General features: G+C 42.3%; 1 protein-coding gene and 1 long non-coding RNA gene across 2 annotated transcripts in view; one reads left to right on the top strand and one right to left on the bottom strand.

Annotated features, from left to right (window-relative positions):
* LOC132379779 (uncharacterized) overlaps nt 1-11,190 on the bottom strand; it is a 31,068-nt gene extending 19,878 nt beyond the window's left edge. Inside the window, exon 1 of the long non-coding RNA XR_009507531.1 lies at nt 11,114-11,190. This is a non-coding gene — a long non-coding RNA (uncharacterized LOC132379779). The remainder of the gene's footprint in view (nt 1-11,113) is intronic.
* Nucleotides 11,191-11,481: 291 nt separating this feature from the next.
* mki67 (marker of proliferation Ki-67) overlaps nt 11,482-16,965 on the top strand; it is a 52,141-nt gene continuing 46,657 nt past the window's right edge. The window contains exons 1-4 of the mRNA XM_059947679.1: nt 11,482-11,618; nt 15,319-15,430; nt 15,510-15,591; nt 15,671-15,786. Coding sequence (XP_059803662.1) covers nt 15,339-15,430; nt 15,510-15,591; nt 15,671-15,786 — 290 coding nt within the window. The 5' untranslated portion in view covers nt 11,482-11,618; nt 15,319-15,338. The remainder of the gene's footprint in view (nt 11,619-15,318; nt 15,431-15,509; nt 15,592-15,670; nt 15,787-16,965) is intronic.

Below are 16,965 nucleotides of genomic sequence, written 5' to 3'. Positions count from 1 at the left end.
GATGCATACCGCCTTAAGAGATAAGGGTCTGAATAGACAAGGTGCATAGAGAAAATCCCTGTGGATACCGCTTCGTATGAAATGAAGGTCTGAACGGGCAGGGAAAGGAAAATAGAGAAAAGGGTCTGAATAGACGAAGTGCAAAGAGAAAGTTCTGTGGATACCGCTCTGAGTAGAGGTCCATACGGGCAGAACAGAATAGGAAACAAGGACAGTCCAATATATTGTTTAAAGCACTGGTAGATAGACGATAGACTAGGCATAGAATTATAGTAAATAATATTATCATGTAAATGAACTGTGAATCTCTGAAATACCTTAAAAAGAGAGAACAACATGACAGGTAAAGGAATGGCAGTAGAGATTCTGAGCAAAAAAAGTCCCGGTAAATAAATATGAGAGCACAAAAACTTCAGAAAAATGGGAAAAGAGAACCAAAAACCTGGTCACAAAATAGCCAAGAGAAGGAACGTTTGATGTAAGCTTGTGCGAAGAAATGGAGGCACTAATTAAAAATTACAAACCAAAAGATAAATCTAAGAAAAGAGGGCAAAAAAGAGAACGAGAAATGGAAGTGCTAAAACTCTTCAGAACGGAGGGAGAAAGGCTGAGGAGGATGGGTAGAATATTGATTACAAGCAAGGAAGACACTAAGGTGCTGGAGAAACAGCCTGTTAGAGAGAGAGGAAGGTACAGTGAGAAGCTGGCTTCTGCTCCGTACCCGCATGCGAAAGAAACAGAAAAAGCCCCCTCCCTATAATGAGGAAGGAACCCCTAAGCAGTGCCCCCTGCTGACGGGAACATTAAACATGCAAGGAGAAGTACAAGTTTGGGATAATGAGGAAAAAAGACAATACGAGAAGGAAAAAGCAGCGATATGGAAGGAGATACAGGCAGAAAGGATAAAGGTGGAACAGGCAAAGAAAGAAATGAAAGAAGAAATTGAACAGATGAAATACTTGAGAGAGGAAAAGGAGTATGAGGAGTATTGGTTATACCATAGAAATAAACAGACTAGAAAAGAAAGTGGCTCATCAGGGCAGGAAGAGATGAGGCATTCAAGAGGAAGTGGAAAAAAGATAGGAGATGAGAGTCTTGGAGAAACACAAGAGAGGAATCAAGCACGAATAAGGATCATGAGGAGTCCCTGCCACAGGTGTACAGACACGGACAGGAAGAAAGAGAAGGTGACTCATTGGAGGAGCAAGAGTTGTGGAGAGAGAGAGGATGCGAGAATTTGTGGGGAAGAGGTAGGAGGCAGAAGCCTAGAAGAGCAGAAGGAGGCAGTAGGGAAGTGACTTGCGGAAGTAGAGAGAGAGCTAGTTAAGTTACTGAGAGGGGATTGCCAGAGAAGATGCGAAAATACTCCAGGGGCCAACCAAGTATTGAATCAAGACAGAAAGGAAGGACTCCACAGGGAGACCAAGGGAAGAAGAGGACCCTGGAGAAATTTGTGTGGGAGGCAGTAAAGACATACCCTGAGACAGGCGAGAAGGAGAGCTTTGAGCAGAGGGGATCAGTGAGGAAACAGGGGGAAAGAGAGGTAGAGAGATTGTGCTGGGGATGTAATCAGCCAGGTCACATGAGAAGAGATTGTCCATATACACCATGGCCTGTCACACACCAGCAGGAACCAATTAGAAGGGAACTAAATTTTAGCCAAGGACCAGCCCCCACAGGCCCAAGCGGACCTGTGAACCCCTATGTGAGGTATTAGGGGTGCCCCGAGAATTCTAGTGGGAAGGGACATTACCCAATGATAACAAGGGAGGCAGACGAGGAACCCATTGTTCAGCTAATGATAGAAGGGCAACTGACACCAATGATGATAGATACTGGAGCCACGTACACTTGTGTACAGCCACAGTATGCCCTTCACCTTCCCATGTCAGGAAAGTTTATTAAGACGGTAGAGTTCTCGGGGAAAACAGTTGACACAGTGCACAGCTCCAGTGCAGCTGAGAATGGGAAATAAAGGAATTGTTTTGCCAGTGCTAGTATTTAAAGGAACTCCGATTAATTTGTTAGGCAGAGATGCCTTATTGAAACTGGAATTAAAATTAGAATGCACCAGAAATGGGCTGAGTGTGGAAAGAGCAAGGGTTCAAATGATAGTGCGAGAAGACAAGAAGGCTAATGTCTTTTGGATAGGAGACATCACAGATCAGATTCAGGAAACCTGAGAAAAATGGAAAAAGGGCATACAGGCTATATTACCCAGGGCTGTAATGCCCAAATCTGAGCTGCATTGTACAGTGATTTTTGACGAGACTCAGAACAGGGAGTTAGAGGAGAGATGGCACCTGGAGGCATGTACCCAACAGCACCTGGAAGAGGAGGCTGTTATAATTGGAAAGCAAGGGGCAGCTTTACAAGTTAAGTGGAACACCTTTTTAGAAAAATGGTACAGGATACCGGAGGCTGCGTTCCACGTAACATTGTTGGTAAACAAGGGATATCAGTATAAAGACTTAGGACCCTTAGTTAAGAGTGCTGAAACCGTAGCAGTGTGGAGGAAAATCACGCCAGAGGTGTGGATATCAGAAGACAACAATTGCATTAAAATAATGCTAAGTGTAGATATGGTAGGGACAGTGAGAGAGGTCGAAATAACTCCCCAACCACACATACCATTGCTGGGAAAGGAAAGAGGCCAGCAGAAAGATAGAAGGTTAGATGAGTTGCCATCTATTCTATGGTCACAGCATGGCACGGACGTAGGGAAAATAAAAACAGCTAGTCCGGTGGAAATAAGGCTGAAAAAAGGAGCAATTCCACCCAGGAGACCACAATACCCTCTAAGACCAGAAGCAGAAGCGGGAATAGCATAGACAGTGCAGGGGTTGCTTGAAAGAACAAACTGTCTATGCAATACCCTGTTGCTGCCGGTCTTAAAAGCAGATAAATCTAAGTGGAGATTGGTGCATGATTTGTGAGCGGTAAATGATGTGGTAGAGGACTGGCCAGCAGTAGTCCCCAACCCACACACGCTTTTGACTAATGTTCCACCAGAAGCAAGTTACTTTTCAGTGATTGAATTGTGTTCGGCTTTCTTCAGCATTCCTCTAGCTCAGGCATGGGCAAACTACTGCCCGCGGGCCATATGCAGCCCGTTAAGCTTTTTAATCCGGCCCGCAGAACTTGATGAAATTATATTAATAAACCTTGTTAACGTTTTTTCCCCGCAATTCTGGCGTCTTCCCAATAGATGACGCACTCTATATACATTGACCTTTGTTGAGGTGCAGCGTATTACTCCACATTTGCGCTTTACTTTGTGACCTTGTGGCGACCCATTTCCTGGCACATCCGAACCGGCTCACAATTAGCCAGCGTTCCGGCTAAGGGAGATAGCCTGCGGGGATTTGCAAGCACAGAGCTCCGCATATTGGCGTGCTCTCACTGTTCTGTCATTGTGCGGGTCGTTGTTGAGTTTTGGCACAGGGGACAATTGAATAAGAAGGAGCAGGACAAGTAGACCTGCATCTCCTACCGTTTTTGAAATACAGTCAGGAGGAGAGTGATGATGATAATATCTTGAAGGATAACAGAATTTTCAGTGCTTTAAAATAATAACTGTTACTATTAAAAAAAGCTGTATTTTATTCATTTAATTTTCAGTGTTTTAAAAGACATTTCAATAAATAGCTAAATACCATGGGACTTCAAAGACAGATATTTTGTTGTAATGCATTTGTTCATTTTCAATTGAAATTAAAGCACATGTTTTCTACATATCCCATGATATTTTATTTTCTCTTATGAGGTGTATTACCAAAACACTCCGTCCATCTGCTCCTGGTCCGGCCCCCCTGTCAAATTTTAGAACCCTTTGTGGCCCTCAAGTCAAAAAGTTTGCCCGCCCTTGCTCCAGCTAGCCGACCAGTGTCAGTATCTGTTTGCATTTACTTACAGAGGTGCTCATAATACCTGTACCAGAATGCCGCAAGGGTTTAAACATTCACCACGTTTTTAATCAGGTGTTGAAGGCAGAGCTAGAGGGCATACCATTGGAAAGTACATTGTTACAGTATGTGGATGACCTGTTGATTTGCTCCCACAGTAAGGAACAGTGTGAGCAGGATACCATAACTCTGGTAGAGAAGCTGGCACACGGAGGACATAAAGTATCCAAAAAGAAACTGCAATTTTGCATGCAGCAAGTGGGATACTTAGGCAGGGTAATATCCAAGGGAGTGAAGGCGATAGCACCAGATCAGATTGAGGCAATAACTAAGACCTCAAAACCCCAGACTGTAGGGCATATGATGACGTTTTTGGGAATGGCAGGGTACAGCTCAGATTGGATAGGAGAATATGCTGAGAAAGATAATGAAAGAAGCAGGACATACAAATTTGAAGAAAGGCTTACAGTGGAATGAAGAGGTGGAGATCGCTTTCAATACTATTAAGCAGGAATTGCAGTCAGCACCAGCATTAGCTTTGCCTGACTATGAGAAGGTTTTTCATTTGTATGTATCCAACCGACAGGAGGGTTATGTCACAGCGGTTCTAGCACAAGAGACAGGCACAGGAAAAGCAAAGCAGCCGATAGCATACTACAGTACGAGACTAGATGAGGTGGCTCAGGGGTATCCACCCTGTTATCAGGGATTGGCGGTGCTGTACTATGCATATGAAAAGGCATCATCTGTAACCCTGGGCTATCCTGTGACTCTGCACACACACCACAAAGTAGCAGAATTGCTGGAAAGAGGGAAATTTGTGCTGACACCAGCCAGGATAGCAGCGTATCAGATGCTATTGACATTTCCAGACATAACTATACAGAGATGCACTACCAGTAATATAGCCGATTTTGTCCCTTTGGGCTATGAAGGAGAACCCCATGATATGTGTAGGGAAGACTATGGCATTTGCCAAATTGAGAGCAGATTTACGGTCAGAACCACTGGAGGATGCAGATAAAAAGATTCTGTTCGTAGATGGCTCTTGTTATAGGGATTATGATGGAAATCATGCAGGGTTCTCAGTAGTGCAGCAGGATCAGTCGAGCTATAAGATTATTAGGATGGAGTCCTGTCCCCAACCGTGTTCTGCCCAACTAGCAGAAATCAAAGCCCTGACAGCTGCGTGTGAAATGATGGAAGGGGAGAAAGTAGACATCTATACTGATTCGGCATATGCTCATGGAGTATGCCATTTGTTCGGGGCAGTGTGGAAACAGAGGTTTTAAAAAAAGTAGTGGAGATCCCATACAATATTGTCAGCGAATTCTAGGCTTAATAAAAGCCATAACGAAACCTAAAGTATTGGCTATAGTAAAATGCCAGGCACATAAAAAGGGAAATGATGTAATAACAAAGGGAAATCAAGCTGTGGACGAGGCAGTCAGAAAAGCGTCTGGATGTACATCAGCTGAGATTGCCCCCCAGGTAAGCCTAGCTCCAGAACCTGTGGTAGAGGACCTAATTGAAATACAAGATAAGGCAACTTTGGCAGAACAGACAATGTGGAGACGAAGGGGGGCCAAGCAGAACCCGGAAGGCTTGTGGAGCATGGAAGACGGTTTGTTGGTAGCACCCACCCCTCTACTGACGATTCTGATTTCAGAAGCGCATGGGATTGACCATTGTGCAAGGGAGGGGAAGTGATAAAGAAAATAAAGAAGGATGGTTTTTGGTCACCTTATTTACAGGCTTCAGTGGACTTTGTCTTGTCACAGTGAGAGGTATGCGCACAGAATGCAGGGTTCGGACATCAGTTATTTGACTGGTTAGAAAGTAGACTCGGAGGATGGGGAGAATGGCTGACTAAAATGGCAATAACTGTCAGTATTGTATTGTTGAGCTGTGCGCTTGTGCTGTGCTGTTTTCTTCGTCTCAAGTCTCTTGTAGTGCGTGCTGCAACCAAACAATTTCTGATACTCGTGGCAATTACTGAAGCAAGCTTAGTGGAGAAAGAAACACCGAAAATGTATCGTTACAGCCTACAAGACCTGCAGGATGAACAAGAGCAAAACGACAGTGTGGGAGTAGATTGTAAGGGCTTCTGAGTTTTTTTCCCTGTCTCAGGTACAAAGGGACAGGTTTTTGGCTCAGCGGCCCAGGGTAACAGGGAGAGAATACTTTGAGGTCTTGGCGCAGAAAATTATAGTTTAACCCGAGATTTGGGAATAAGTGCTTGAGTTTATTGGGGCTTTTGTGCATGGACTCTGGGGGGGATATATTGGAGTATAAAAGTTGCATTGTTTGCTGTGTAACCAAAACTATGTAGTCAGCTTTGAACTTGCTATTTGCTATGCATGTATCCAATTTAGTAGGAGAATGAAATCTTAAGAATGTAGAAGACAATGGTGTGTTAATGAGAGGTAGCTAAGAGATGTAGATTATAACATGATGAAGTCAATGGGTAGAAACAATAGTGGCGGATGTACTTGTGATACGCAACTATAGACCGATTGGATATGCTAATGCAACTAAACCAGGAGATTGCCCATAAAAAATGCTATGTACAAGGATCGGTGGGTAATCAGCGACTAGCTCAATGACTGTCTCAACTTTGATTTGCAAAGTAAAGTTTAACCCTTCTTGAAGAATCTTCGGTGTCTCCTGGTCATTTGTGGGGCACAAGAAACCACAAGGGGAGATGTAGATTTGGGAGACAGGTAGGTTAGTGACACATGGAATCCAGCAAGAAAGAGTAAAGAGATGGATAGGAACATGGGGAAGGGGAGTGTGAAGATGGAGATTGAGACTGTAGCACAATGGGGACACAAGGGTTTCCAGTGCTGGATCCATTTAGTAAGGAAGGTGAGAATGGGAGAGATGAAAGTCAGTTGGATAGGGAATACAGTTCATTTCAAGACTAAAATATAAAAGCAAGTATGTAATGCTGAAGCTTTAAAGGGCATTGGTTAGACCACAGTTGGAGAATTGTGAAGAGTTTTGGGCATAATATCTAACAAAGTATGTGTTGTTGTTGGAGAATGTCCAGAGGAAGATTATAAGAATGACCCTGGGAATGACATTCCTTTATAACAAAGATGAAAAGGATTTTTTTTAGCCAAAGGATGATGAATCTGTGGAATTCATTGCCACAGACAGCTGTGGAGGCCAGGTCATTGGATTTATTTAAAGCAGAGGTTATTAGGTTCTTGATTATTAAGAATGTCAAAGGTTATGGGGAGAAGTTAGGAGAATGAATTAAAAGAAAAATATATCAGCCGTGATCTGATGGTGAAGCCTTTCAAAGGGCTGAAAGGCCTGATTCTGATCCTGTGTCTTATGGGAGTAGTGTGTGGTTAGTAGATTGATGTAACCAGGAGGGTGAGGGGAATTAAAATGGGTGCTGGATTCAGGAGAAAGCGGTAGGGGAAAACTGCAGATTGATCAGAATGTTAGAGAAAAGGAAACACAGGAGGTAAGGGTTATCTGAAATTAGAAAATTCCATATTCATACCAGAGACCACCCCGGTGAAATATGAGGTGGTGATGTTCTAGCTTGTGCTGGGCCCCATCTTGGCCGTGGAGAAGGCCAAGGATAGACAGGTCAGGAAGGAGAGTATTGAGATGGCTTGCAACTGGGGGTTTGGGATGGACGTTGCAAACAGAGCTCAGGTGCTTGGCAAAATGGTTGACTAGTTTGCACTTAATTTCACCAGAGTACATCAGGAGCATCAAATTCAGTAGATGACATTGGAAGAGGTACACACAAGTTTTAACAGAGTCTTACTGAATTCTCTTCCAGTGTCACACTAGGTCCAATTCTGAGAAAGGTTGCACTAACAGCAGTTTAAAGCAACATAAAAGCACAGGAGCAGAGGAAGTAGAGAAGTAAAGCAGAGATATTGGCATGTAACTGCAAAGTCACATCATTGGGTAGATTTGGAACTGGTCTATTTCCTGTCAAAGGCTGAAACTCAGCCTTCAGCTTGGTTAAAAAACATTACTGTGACACCTGAGCTGCCCAGACTATACCAGGTTAAAACAATCATCCTATTAAAATAAACTTAATAGCTGAAAGAAAGGTAAGTTTTTTTTCTTTAAGTAGGAATATTTAAACATTTTAATTTACTTTGTGTGTGCACTTTTAATTTGGTCTTCTAATTACATTTTAAATGCAATATTCTTGGCATTATTGAAATGATTTAACATGAACTAAAGTCATGTTAAAGGATAAAGGATGGTCACCAAGAAATTCTAAAGTAACTTCTTTACCCAAAGATTGGTGAGCACTTAGTATTCCATACCCCAGAGAATGGTTAAAGCAAATAGTATAGATGCTTTTAAGTAAAGGCCGGATGAGCATGTGATAAAGAAGGGATTCAAATTTCTCTTGACAAACTTAAATGAGAAAAAAGGCAACAGGGCTTGTGTGCAGCATAAATGTTGGCACAAGCTATTTGAGACATATTGCCCAGTTCTGTACTAAGCAGCTTATGTAATTGCAGTGATTTTTCTGATCAGAATTGGAAGCTCCCTTTAGCTGGTGAAAAAAAGACTTGTGAAAGACTATTGTGAAGATGATTGAGAATAGTTTCTTGAATGCTAATAGTCACTAATGGTTGCATTATAAATGATGTGACAGAGCACCAGCAATCATTTCAGTTATTGCCCCAGTGAAAATGCCATGGCCTTGAAACTGACTGGATCTCATTCTGCCATATATTCCTTTTAAAGGCTTCGTTCCAGATGGCCATGGCTACAGGACTGATTGGATGACAGCTTTGTGATAATGGTACCAGTGCCAAAAGGCATCAGAATGTCGGATGCAAGATCAGGAGGGGAAGGATAATGGGAGGACATGGTGCCCAACGAATGGAGTAAGTAAATAAGTAAACCATGAATAATAGCTGAGGTCTTTAATGAATTCCTCTTATCTATACTTATCATAGAGAAGTTTATGTTAAGTTTTTATTGCCATGCTGTATGAAGGACGTGCAGAGGAGATTCGCAAGACTGGTGCAAGAATTTGAGGGCTTGAGTTAAAATAAAGACTGAAAAGGCTGTTACTGTTTTCCCTGCAATGAAAGAGGCTGAGCAGTGACCTTGTACAGCAAGAGTTCCTAGCGTTTTTTTTACGCGATTGAATTGAATTTATTACTTACATCCTTCATATACGAGTAAAAATCTTTGTTACATCTCCATCTAAATTTGCAATTTATAGTAATTTGTAATAAATAGTATGTACAACAGGACAGTCACTATACCATAGAAATACCTTGTATCAACAGGAATTAATCAATCTGATGGCCTGTTGATCCTAGCTTTTAAGCTGTGTTACTGTTTCCTGGATGGCAGCATCTGGAACAGTTTGTGGTTAGTGTGACTCGGGTCTCCAATGATCCTGTGGGACCTCTTTACACACCTGTCTCTGTAAATGTCTTGAATAGTGGCAAGTTCGCACCCCTCTCTGCAGAGTCCTGAGATTGAGGAAAAGTACAGTTCCCATACCAATAAGTACAGTCAGTCAGGATGCTCTCAATTGTGCCTCTGTAGAAAGTTCTTAGGATTTGGGGGCCCATACCAAACTCCTTCAACTGTCTTGAAGTGAAAGAGGTGCAGTTGTGCTTTTTAAACCACACAGCCGGTATGTACAGACCATGTTAGATCTTCGGTGATGTGCACGCGGAGGAAATTAAAGGTTTTCATCCTCTCAACCCCAAGGTTCATTGATGCCATTAGGGTTTAGCCTGTCTCCATTCCTCCTGTAGTCCACAAGCAGTTCCTTTGTTTCTGTGACATTGAGAGGTTGTTTTCTGACACCACTGTGTCAGGGTGATGACTTCTTCTCTGTAGGCTGCCTCGTTATTATTTGAGATTAGACCAATCAATGTAGTATCGTCAGCAAATTTAATTAGCAGATTGGTGCTGTGTGTGGCAACAATCATTAGTATAGAGACCCCTACTGTTAACTGAGGGGTCTGTGGACTCCAGGCTGATAACCCATTATAAATAGGTTTAAAAAATCAGGACGGCATTAGATAGGTCAGATGGTTGCCATGTATTTATAAAACCAGTTAAGTCTAAAACTAGAGGGCACAGATGAAGGTGAGAGGAGAAAGTTTTACTACAGGTGGGTATATTGGTGTCGACCAGCAGGTGGAAGAGGGTATGCTGACTGTTTTAAAGGCTTCCAAAATCAGTTGTGCTCTCTTAGCCAACCTATCTTTTCAGAATGAAAACTAAGGTGTAGAATTAAAGCTGGAAATTGGCAGATTTCAGGTGACAGGTCAGAGAGTAGTATGTGAGGGGATGTAAAAGGAAAACTAATAAACATTTAGTTAATGTATTAACCAAATAATTTTCCATTGCTGACTTAGTAGTGGGTTAGTCTACAGAACTGGAAGATTAGTAATACCTCCTTAAAGGTATTGTGGGATCTCAAGGTATTGTCAACATCAGGTATAAATCAAACATATTAAGGAATTATACTGTTGAGGTGGCCATAAATTACACTGAAAAGTTGCTCTCAACCGTAACATCTCATTCATTAGCACATATACGGGCAATTTGGCATTGGTAAACTTACAAACATTTAGTAATTAACTTTGTCCCGTTTAGGTGCTTAAAGAACCTACTTGTGGAATTGGCTCCGAGAGTCAGCAGCAGGCAGAAATCACTCTTTCACAACATCCTCTATTTTGTTTAGGTTAATTACACAGAAGCTACATTTGAGTGAGTTTTAATCCGAAATGTCACCTTCAATCTTCTGCCTAGACACTGTGACCGCGCTTTCTGTTTCTCTTTCAGCACGGTAACAGGCCCTTCGGTCCAACTGGTTCAGATCGCCAAGATCCAAGCTCATCCCATTTGGCCCAGAACCTTCTGAATTTCTCCAATCCGTATACCATTCGGTCTTTTGAAAGCTATTATTGTCCCTGCCGGAACCACTTCCTCTGGCAGCCTTTCTCACATACAAACCACTCTTTATGAAAAACCTGTCCGTCAAAATCTATTAAATTGTGAAATAGTTAACGTCTGCATTTTTGTGTATTTTCTTTTAAACATTTTCTTCAACGCGCGTCTTCCATGCAAGATACTTAATAATAAAAAAACCCAAAATGCTTAAAACATAATCGGGTTTACTTTTACTGAAAACGCGTCTACCTACTGCACTCCGACCTTCCCTCACCTCACTCGAAACCTACCAGTTCACACTCCTTCTTTTCGTTCTGAAAAGATAATAAAAGAAGCAAGAACGGTCTGAGAAGCCTTCAAAACTAATCGCCGTTCCCCGACTGCGCAAGCGCAGTGGACCTGCCGGGAGAACGTCACATGACAGTTCATTGGCCGTAGCGGCCAGCCAATCGGATCGTTTGGCGCCGGAATTCGAACCGGTTGTTTTTTTTCGAAAATAACGTTGGAGCGGAATAGAAATTCAGTAATTTATGAGGTAAGGAGATGAACGGCTTAAAGGGGGGAAAGAAATGCGTTACCTTTGGAAGGGGAAGGGGGATGCCTGGCGGTCTGGTCCGACCCGACCGCGTCTGTGTGCGGACCGGCCCCGCGGCGGCAGGTGACGGTTAGGCGGCGGGAGATTTGAGCGGGCGCGCGGGGCGTTCATCATCAGTCGTCGAGTCGGAGCCGAGGACGCGCGTCGGGTCGCCAATTGCTCGGAGGAAGAACATAGTTTCTCTGGAAGTGAATGGTCTGGTAGGTCATTTAAGTGCTCCCATTCGGTGAAGCGGAGAGCGAGAAGCTGTCAGATGCTCGGGTTAAATGCGCCATAAGTGGAAAAGCGTGGCGGAGGGCCACTTGCAGAGTTGGGCGCCGTTCCTGAACTGCCCGCGGCGGCTGACGGCGCTTTATCCCCCGGAGCGAGAGGGGCTTTAAATATCTGCCCTGTGATGGAGGTGTTTCGTCTCTTGGGGATGCAACAGGCCGCGCAGATGCTGGAATCTGGTGCAAAGTGTTGGAGGAACCCAGCACCTGTGGGGGAAATATGCAGTGAAACCGACAGTAGTTGCTGTTCGACCCGCTGAGTTCCTCCAGCATCTTCTTCTCTTTTTTTGTCGCTCTGGATTCTAGCATTTGCTATGCCTTGTGCCTTCAGATTTATGTCTATTGGTGCTCGATTTCTGAAGGGAGTGTTGTCTGATGGTTCATTCTGATCTTATTTCTCTAATGCTGCGGAGCTGTCTTTTCTTAACGCCGATCCGACAGTCAATGTTCCCCTTTGACGATTCGGGAGACGTCGGAGGTTTCTGAGAAGGAAACCTGACTAACAGACAGGGCTTTGGACGAGTCTGCACCTCTACCTTAAGACTCGCCATCTCGTCGATCTGTTTGATCGTGGGACTTGCCTGTTTGTTCTGTGAAGGATGTTGTGCTTCAAAAGATGCCCCCGCTTCGGTTAGATCATTGCTGTGCGCTGGAGTTTCAGTCGTAAGGCACCGAAACGGGCCCGTTCGGCCCATCTAGTTCGTGCCGAAGCATTTAAACTGCTTAGTCCCATCGACCCGGATTGCTTTCGTAAAATCTCTAGATTATAGAGATTATAGATTGAGCTGGAAACTGGCATAGGGCACAGGAAATGGTTGATGCTCTCAGTAGTACAATTTTACCACAATCCCCACCCCTGAAGGTACCTCTGTGACCCGTTGACAAATTTGGTGTCGGTGCTGTGAAGGGTCTGTCATGTTACAGGTTCTATGTCAACGCACAACAGTGTGAAATCAAGCAGAGCTGACAATGATCCCTTTCATCAGTGGTACAATTTATCCAGCTTTCTGTTTTTGCTGTAATGTTTTTTAAAATCTTTTTTTGTGCTTTGTTTTTTAATTAAATTAACAAAGAATAATTGATTGACTTCTGCAAGGGCAGTCAGTGACAACCTTGTAGGAGAGGAAATGTACATGAGGACATTGTTGTTTAACGCGAGTTAACTAGATCAAGTGGCCAAAGACGATGGTGATATAATGACGTGATAGTGATATGTGCAATGATATAAGTAATATACACTACAGATGATTGTGAAAGGAATGTTGGCTAAACTTTATAAATTATGAGGGATCGGTAATGTTTCGTCTTAATATTTACCATTATAAATTCTAAGCTAGAGAGTTTGAATCAATGGTATATGTCATGAATATTTATAGCAATTTTAGTTGAAGTTAGAGGAACTAAGCATGAAGACATTAGCTGGGAGGGTTCACCTAGTGGTGAGGTAAGCAGTTTACTAATAACTTCAGAAGCATGGAGAAAAAGGCACATAATCAAATTTTATTAATAAAGAATTTTAAACTAGGTGGATAAACTTCCTCGCAAAGACATGCTAATAAGCACGTATTAACGGAACTGTAAGAAAAACTATCTTTTTAAATGTTGAAAAGCTTAAGAGGTGAAGTTGGAAACAGGCATAGAATCCATGTGCATAACTAATTTCAATGTCAAAAGCATAGCAATGAAATGCTAGTCTTGACACCAGAGTTAGAAGATAATTGTATATCTGTAGTATAATTTTTTTGTTTGGGCTCCATGCTTCAGGGTGTGTCATGGCCATGGGAAGATACTGCCATGCGGGTTAAATGGAATTAGGGAGCATTTATACAAGAAGAAGATAGAATAAGTTTGGGACCCTTCCTCACAGATTATGCATGCAAGGTTGATTGTTGATCTGGAACGATAGCAGTTAGTTGCAGTTCACTGAATAGTGGTCTATGTTTGAATTGAATTGACTTTATTACTTACATCCTTCATGTACGTGAGAAGTTAAATCTTTACGTTATGTGAAATTTATAGTAATTTATAATAAATAATATGTACAACAGGGCAGTCAATATAACATAGAAATACAATTGTATCAACATAAATTAATCAGCCTGATGGCCTGGTGGAAGAAGCTGTCCTGGAGCCTGTTGGTCCTGGCTTTTATGATGTGGTACCTTTTCCTAGATGGTAGCTTCTGGAACAGTTTGTGGTTGAGGTGACTCTGGTCCCCAATGATCCTTTGGGCCTCTTTTACACACCTGTCTTTGTACATGTCCTGACTAGTGGGAAGTGCACATCTACAGATGCGCTGGGCTGATAATGGACCTGCAGGACAACTTTTTCCATGGGTTGGTGGGTGGTGAGTATAGGGAATAGAAACCTAGAAAATAGGCGCAGGAGCAGGCCATTCGGCCTTCGAGCCTGCATCACCATTCTGTATGATCATGGCTGATCATCCAACTCAGAACCCTGTACCTGCTTTCTCTCCATACCCCCTGATCCCTTTAGCCACAAAGGCCATATCTAACTTCCTCTTAAATATAGCCAATGAACTGGCCTCAACTGTTTCCTGTGGCAGAGAATTCCACAGATTCACCACTCATCTCAGTCCTAAAAGGCTTCCCCTTTTATCCTTAAACTGTGACCCCTCGTTCTGGACTTCCCCAACATTGGAAACAATCTTCCTGCATCTAGCCTGTCCAATCCCATTAGAATTTTATACGTTTCAATAAGATCCCCCTCCCCCAATCTTCCCTCCAGTCCTGTCGAAGTGTCTCTGCCTGAAAAGTGTGTACTTTCCATAGATGCTGCCTGGCCTGCTGAGATCCTCCAGCATTTTGAGTGTTGCTTGGATCTGCAGATTTTCTCTTGCTTGTGGAACTCAGCAGGTCAGGCAGCATCCGTGGCATCAGTGTTTCAGGCTAAGACCCTTTGTCAGGACTGATGCTGCCTGATCTGCTGAGTTCCTCCAGTGTGTTGTGCGTGTTGCTTTGACCCCAGCATCTGCAGGGTATTTTGCGTTCTCTTGATTGTGACAAGTGGATTTTTTTCTCTCATTGAAGTGCTACTTTTTTTACTATCATTTCCCCATATTTGTGTGCATTGAGTTCATGGACATCAACTTAGGTTTCCCAACAATTACACTTGAACCTCAGCAATTTGCCATGATTCAGGTCAAGCAGGCTCATTGTGTGTGATTGAATATAAGTAAACTTTTTTATCTGATTTATTTCAAATGCTAGACACGTATAGATATTTCCATCCAAAAAGCATCTTTGCCAGCAGGTGAACTTGGTTGTTTGCCAAGGCAATCTAATCAGTGAAGCCTGTCATTTTATTTGGAGGGCCATTCCACATTGCTTTTCTGCAAGCCTCCACTCCCATCCCACCATCACCTCATCACTGGCTTTCCAGTGTAGTACTGCACCTGGGAGTCCACAGCAGTGAAAATGTGTTCAAAATGTTGAAGATCAATGAGTTCAGGTGGCTTGCTGCCCATTGGAAAATACATCACCCTGCTCCTTAACTGTATTTTTCTGCAAGGATACTTTGTTCAGTAGGTCATGTTTTACGTATGTTGTTGTGACATTGCACAGAAGAGTATTCTCAGTGCAACTTACTAATTTTAAAACTATGTTTACAGGTAAGAAAACATTGTCAAAAATGCCCCTTTTTGGCAAAATTATAGTAATCAAGCGTACTGGAGCAGATGGATACAATTTTCCTTTGACATCATCTTCATGTTTATTTGGAAGGTAAGGCTGCTCTACTTATGGTTCTTTATGCAACTGTTCTACAGTGTCATTTACTTTTCCATTTGTTTTCTTTCTGTAGGAAGTCAGAATGTGACATACGTATCCAGTTACCTCATGTTTCAAAAGAACATTGTAAGCTTGAAGTGAATGAAAATAATGAGGTGATTTTTTTTATCATTAGACTTAACAACGGTAGACTTAACACCATTGTACTACATTTAATACTGTTTTCCTTTTCAGGTTATTCTAACTAATTTGAGTGAAGTGAATCAAACACTGTTAAATGGTAAAATTATTCAACATTCGGAAAAACTGAAACATCGTGATACATTTACTGTTATTGATCGTTCTTTCAGGTAAGTAGGATCTTAAACTAAAGGGTCTCTATTAATGGCTTAGCTTGGTTTAGTTGATACTCCTATATAATTGATAGGTAGGTGGCATTAATGTAGCCTTAGATATCCAAGTGTGTTTTATAATTATGTGATTTTAAAAATGTTTAAACTTTATTAATAATTGTCCTTTGCTTTAAAACCACTGTGCAGACATCATAAAGAGCTATGCTGTTAGATTATATAGCCAGGAGTATATTTTTATCATATTTTTAAATAATTCTTTGTAAACCATTTATTATTTAGTGGTACGGTGCGGAATAAGACGTTCGAGCCACGCCACCCCAGCTGTGCTGACCAAACCCAATTAATCCTAACCTAATCACGGGACAATTTACAAAGGCAATTAACCTATCTTGTACGTCTTTGGATTGTGGGAGGAAACCGCAGCACCCACAGAGAAATCACACATTCCATGGGGAGAACAAACAGGCTATCCTTACAGAATGGCACTGGAATTGAACTCTGAAACGCCCTGAGCTGTAATAGCATTGTACTACCTGCTGCACTGCCATGGCATCTAAATTCCAATTAAATGAGAATTTGCAAAATGGATACACGTGTGATTCAATGTTCCCTCTAACGCGCACATAAACATTTTTTTTGTTGATGCTGTTCAGTCATTGTCGAGTCCGACTCTTCGTGACCTCATAGACCATCCATGGAAAGATATGGAAGTAGATTTCCAGGCCTTTATTCCTTGCAGATACTGCTACTACCTAGGTTGGGACCTGGCTGGGTTTGAACTCATGATCATCTGCTTTTAAGTCCCGTGCTGATGCCACTACACCACCATCCAGCCCACATCTTTTGCTACTAGCGGACAAAGGGATTTAAACTTCTCACAAAAGGTCACAGTCTATCTCATTGGCACGTTAAGTATATTTCACGATCGTGCACAATCACTTTTCCGGTTTCTGATGCGAGCAGTGTTGACAACGTTGAGTTCACAATGATTAAATTGCAGATTTTAGAACTGGCTTATTTATACTGTTTTGAAGAAATTATCAATTCACTGTCAAATTCCAAAGAAACAAAGGGCACGAAGCACAAAAGAACTGCTAATTCATTTAAAGTGGAATGTCTTAATGAAACAGTTGAAACTGCTACACCGAAAGCTCGTGTAGTCGGGAATGTGCAGCT

Source organism: Hypanus sabinus, chromosome 22, assembly GCF_030144855.1.
Source record: "Hypanus sabinus isolate sHypSab1 chromosome 22, sHypSab1.hap1, whole genome shotgun sequence".
In the NCBI taxonomy this organism is placed as follows: domain Eukaryota; kingdom Metazoa; phylum Chordata; class Chondrichthyes; order Myliobatiformes; family Dasyatidae; genus Hypanus; species Hypanus sabinus.
Note: the sequence above shows the minus strand (reverse complement) of the source record. Positions and strands in the feature narration are given on the sequence as shown.